At 50.4% G+C, this 5,259-nt stretch overlaps 1 protein-coding gene across 1 annotated transcript in view; it reads left to right on the plus strand.

The window, feature by feature from the left end:
• The window catches only part of LOC103260475 (chymotrypsin-like elastase family member 2A), an 18,719-nt gene that overhangs the window by 10,904 nt on the left and 2,556 nt on the right, over nucleotides 1–5,259 (plus strand). Inside the window, exons 6-7 of the mRNA XM_008058113.2 lie at nucleotides 1,748–1,890; nucleotides 2,844–2,996. Of these exons, the coding sequence (XP_008056304.1) occupies nucleotides 1,748–1,890; nucleotides 2,844–2,996 (296 nt within the window). The remainder of the gene's footprint in view (nucleotides 1–1,747; nucleotides 1,891–2,843; nucleotides 2,997–5,259) is intronic.

The raw sequence follows: 5,259 nt of genomic DNA on the forward strand, positions 1-5,259 counted from the left end.
CAGTCTCACTTGGTCGCCCAGACTGGAGTGCAGTGGCCACTCCCGGCCACCGCAGTCTCGCCTGCTGGGCTCCGGCGATCCTTCCGCCTCAGCCTTCCAAGTAGCCGGAATTACAGGCGCGCGCTACCACGCCCGGCTGATTTCTTGATTTACTGTAGAGATGAGGTCTCGCTTGCCCAGGCGGGTCTCAAACGGGTGGGCTCAGACAATCCACTCACCTCAGCCTCCCAAAGCCGCGGGATTACAGGCTGAGCCACCGAGCCCAGCTCCTGCTTTCTTAAAACAAAAAAATTCTGGGTTTTCTTTTTTTTGGCCACCCCCACCCCCCACAAGTATAGCTAGGCATAGTGGCTCACACCTGTAATCCTAGCACTTTGGGAGGCTGAGGCAGGAGGATTGCTTGAGCCCAGGAGTTTGAGACCAGCCTGAACAACATAGCAAGAATTCATCTCCACCAAAAAAAATTTTTTTTTAATTAGCCAGGCATGAGGGCATGAGCCTGTACATCCAAGTGCTCAGGAGACTGAGGCAGAAGAGCCCAAGAGGTTGAGGCTGCAGTGAACTATAATCATGCCACTGCACTCTACATATTTTTTCTAGAGGTGTAGCCACATATGTATACTCAAATAAATTTCTATTGCCCTCTTGAATGGCTTATTTACAAAAACAAGGACACATGAAAACCCAACAAAAGTGAGCAGTGATACAAAAGGCATCTCACACTTATTGAAATGTAAGTGCAACCACCTGCTTTTTCCCAGAAGACACTGGGACAGAATGTGTTTCATCTGAGAGAGCGAGAGTCAGGAAGGGTCCAACTGCCTGGCGTTCAGGCCCAGCTCTGTGGGTCACTAGGTAAGCCAGGCAAGCCACACTGGAACCTGGGTTTCCTCATCCGTGAAATGGAAATACTGTTGGTGAAGACTAAAAAAGATGCTACATGTAAACATGCTTTAAACATTGCAAAATGTTACCTATGAACTAGAGTGGTCCTGGGCAAGCTCTTGGCTTCGGAGTCGGAAGCGATGCATCCATTAATACTCATCCTTGCCATTCAGGGCAGTGGTAACAATAATGAGGAGAATGGTGGTAGAGTCATCGGGGGCCATTGGGAAAGCTCGGTCTTCACCACACCAGAATATTTTTCCCAACTAGGGGGCTCCAAATGCCAGCGAGCTCACTGCCGTATTTAAGATAAGGGACAGAAACCTACAGATATACAAAGAATATTAATACAGAGAATATTATACAGAGAATATACAAAGAATATTAATACGCTCTCAGGATTTAAGAGTCTCAACCCAAGGGCAGAGACACAGTCAGGCATCAGGAACAGGTTAGAATCAGGGCCTGAAAGCCTGCAAGAAACTCAGGAAGCCCAACTCCAGAATGTCTTTTCTTGGGAGGTCGACTTCAACCCTGCCTGCATGGAGGGGAAGGTCGACCACCGCCGACAGCCTCGGCTTCCCTCCTCTCCCGCTGGGATCGCTTAGGCCCCACCCCAGATTCTTATTGGCTTAGCCCGAGTCAGGTGTTCACGGCGAACCAATCACCAGTGGCCAGAACATTAACCAATCAACTGAGAAGCCAGGAGAGCCTAGCTGCTTCCGTTGCAGCCTTACGCATGGGACAGAGCGACTGGGACCAGAGGGAAGAGGCTGGACAGACGACCCAAGAGGTGGCCACTACCCCCTTTTTCCCAGGAGCCCCTTCGTCCCTGTAATGCCTTCTCTCTGGTCTCATTCAGCCAACGAGCCTTCTGACATCCTGCAGCAAGGCCGGCAGCTGGTGGTGGACTACGCCACTTGCTCCAGGTCTGACTGGTGGGGCAGCTCCGTGAAGACCAATATGGTCTGCGCTGGGGGTGATGGCGTGATCACCAGCTGCAACGTGAGTACCGAAAATCAGGTGGCCCCGCTCCACAACAAAATGTGGGTAGGGATGGGGGGAAGCTTTTAGGTCCTGGCGTCCATCCTCTCACCTCCTGGCAGAAACACCCAGAAATGGTTCCTGAGCATCACAACCCGACCTTTGTCCTTGTAGTCTCTAGACAAAATGTCTTGAGATTCCCTTGTAGTGTCCTCCCATCTCGCTGCTGGGAAGTCCTACTTTGGGTCTCATTTTACTGTCTCTCATTACTGTCATTCCTCTTATTCTTTACTCAGTAGGAAGAAAGCCAAGGGGAAGTATCCTTAGGGTTAAGGCCTTTCTAAGATGGTTTATTTGTTTAATTAGTGTCATTAATGGCCCAATGTGTCCCCTTAAAGTGGCTGCCACAGAAGCCTTCCCGGAGACAGGAAGCCAAAAAGAATTGCTGTGTGGTGGACTTTGCAGTGAAGTGGGGACAGAGCGGGAAAGAGCTTCACACACCCTCCAGATCACACTATCCAGTACACACTCTGCCCACATGGACCCCACATGGACCCCTCAGGAAACTCCCTGGTCTTGAGAGGAAGTAGCCGGTGGTGGTTGAGAGCGTGGCAGCTCAACTCTGGGAAAAGCACTCAGTGTCTTGACTAACTGCCTGTACAACCTCCGACAAGTCTCAACGTTTAAAGACCAGTTTTTCCTCTTCACCGAACTGGGGATATTAACAATAGTATCCCCAGGAAGTTTTTGTGAGGATTAAATGAGATAAGGCATAGAAAGCGCTTGGCTCAGCTGTGGGCTCACAAAAAGAATCAATATTAGGTCTTGTTGGGATTATGGCATCATCTTGAGCTGTGACCACAAGGACAGAGTGACCTGCAGTAGAATAAGGGAAATGCATCGAGAACAAGGGTCCTAACGGGCAGCCCGTCCCTCCATTGACTCCCCTCCCCCACAACCCTGGCCTTCCTCAGGGCGACTCCGGCGGCCCACTGAACTGCCAGGCGGCCAATGGCCAGTGGGCGGTGCATGGCATCGTCAGCCTCACGTCCGTCTTAGGCTGCAACTATTATTACAAGCCCTCCATCTTCACACGGGTCTCCAACTACGTCGACTGGATCCATTCGGTAAGAACGGGCGATAGCTGGGTGCCAAGGCCCTGACTGCCCACCTGGGGTCTGAGAACCCCCACCCCTTCCTGCTTCCTCCTGAGAACTGGACAGGAGCCCGGTGCAGAAGATTGCAGATCTGGGCAACCCCTGCTGGGCTCCCTATGGGGCCCCAAAATTTCTGTGTGGGTAAGGTTGAGTGAAAAGGAAAGAAGCTGGCCCTGTCCAAAGAGATTGAAAGCAAAGATTATTCCTCAGCATTGAGTGAATTCCACTGGATGATTAGTGGGTGTTTTGTTTTTGCTTCTCTGTGTAATCCCAGACACCACCATACAGTACTCTAAACAGTCAGATGTATCTGCAAAGCCCAAAACCTGATCGCTTGAGACCCCCGCACAGCCTTAATATGGATTACTTCCCCTGAAGGGTCCCCAGCTTTCTGTAGGGTGACCATCCAGGTTTACCTGGAACTGAGGTTTTCTGGGACACCAGACTTCGTTTTAAATGGAGACCATCCCCGGCAAGAGGGGCTGAGTTGGCCAAGTCCCCCTATTCTTGTCCTCAGAGAGCTGTCTCTGGTGAGCTTCCACACCTGCTCAATTCTATTGTTTTAACAAGTGCACGTTTATAATAACCATATAATTTATCTATTAAAAAGGTAGTTGAGTTGAGCATAGTGGCTCACACTTGTAATCCCAGCACTTTGAGGTGAGAGGATTGCTTGAGCCAACGGGTTCAGGACCACCCTGGGCAACTTGGCGAGACCTCTTCTCTACAACTTAAAAAAAAAAAAGCCCAGCTCGGTGGCTCAGCCTGTAATCCCACGTTTTGGGAGACTGAGGTGAGTGGATTGCCTGAGCCCACGGGTTCGAGACCCACCTGGGCAACTTGGCAAGACCTCATTTCTACAATCAAAAACTAGTCGGGCGTGGTAGCGTGTGCCTGTAGTTCCAGCTACTTGGAAGGCTGAGGCGGAAGGATCACCAGAGCCCAATAGGTGGAGGTTGCGGTGGCCGAGAGCTGCCACTGCACTCCATCTGGGCGACAGTGTGATACTCCAACTCAAAAAAGAAAAAATTGCCATGTGTGGTGGCACATGCCTGTAGTTTCAGCTACTTGGAAGGCTGAAGTGGAAGAATTTCCTGAACCCAGCAGGTTGAGGTTGCGATGGCTGTGAGTGTGCCACTGCACTCCTGCCTGGTTGACAGAGACTCCCACCACCCCCCCAAAAAGCAGCTGGCACCAATATTAAGGATACAAGCTGCAGTAAATAGAAGCAGCTGGAACTACAGGAAGCGTCGTCCCAAGAAAGGGTGGGGGATGCAGTGCCTGATGATGGATGCTGGGATGGGAGAGGAAGACACTCTGTGCCAACTGGGGCACTTTTTCATGACCTTCTCGCGTTGCCACCACCTGTTTGCCCTTCTGTGAATGGGACCTGAACTAGACCAGGACTTCCTAACATATTTAGGAGCCAGAGCAAGTGGGAGTTGTGTTGTTTGTGGCAGAGCTTAAAAGGAGAAAGCTGGCATCTGACAAGTTTAATGTGCAGAGAACTGTCTAACGGAATTAAACTGACACTTATAAAACCATATATGAGGCTGGGCATGATGGCTCACACCTGTAAGCCCAGCACTCTGGGAGACCGAGGCAGGAGGATTACTTGAGCTGAGGAGTTCGAGACCAGCCTAGGCAACATAGCGAGATCTCATCTCTACAAAAATAAAATAAAATGATTAGCCAGGTGTGGTGGTGCACGCCTGTAGTCCAGGCTACTTGGGAGGCTGAGGTGGAAGGCTTGCCTGAACCCAGGAGGTCGAGGCTGCAGTGAGCCGTGATTGTGGCCCATCACTCCAGCTGGGTGACAGAGACTCCCAACTCAATAACTATATACATGAAACTGCAGCCACAAGCATGTGCTCACAGGAAGAAAACTATAGTCCAAATAAGCAGGTGGCTCTTTCCAAGTTTTCCTATCAACACTTGCCAGCACCTTGTTCATTTGTCTATCTGCTGGCATCTCTTTGCCAACAAGTGGTCGCAGGCATCAGATTTCAAAAAAGCTTGTTGGAGAAAAATGGAAAATCAAAAAGAGAGTAGCCATTAAGCATGAATTGGGGTGGGTTGAGGTTTTGTTTGTTTTTTTGGCGGGATAAATTGGGGGAAAGCCAGGCTTCCCTTTTGGCAGAGGGAAATCTGCTCTGGCTTTTGAAGTACCACCGGCATTTCTTTTTTTTTGAGTTGGAGTCTCACTCTGTCGCCCAGACTGGAGTGCAGTGGC

The sequence above is a fragment of the Carlito syrichta genome, unplaced genomic scaffold, assembly GCF_000164805.1.
Source record: "Carlito syrichta isolate Samal-C Ts95f unplaced genomic scaffold, Tarsius_syrichta-2.0.1 Scaffold303214, whole genome shotgun sequence".
Taxonomy (NCBI): domain Eukaryota; kingdom Metazoa; phylum Chordata; class Mammalia; order Primates; family Tarsiidae; genus Carlito; species Carlito syrichta.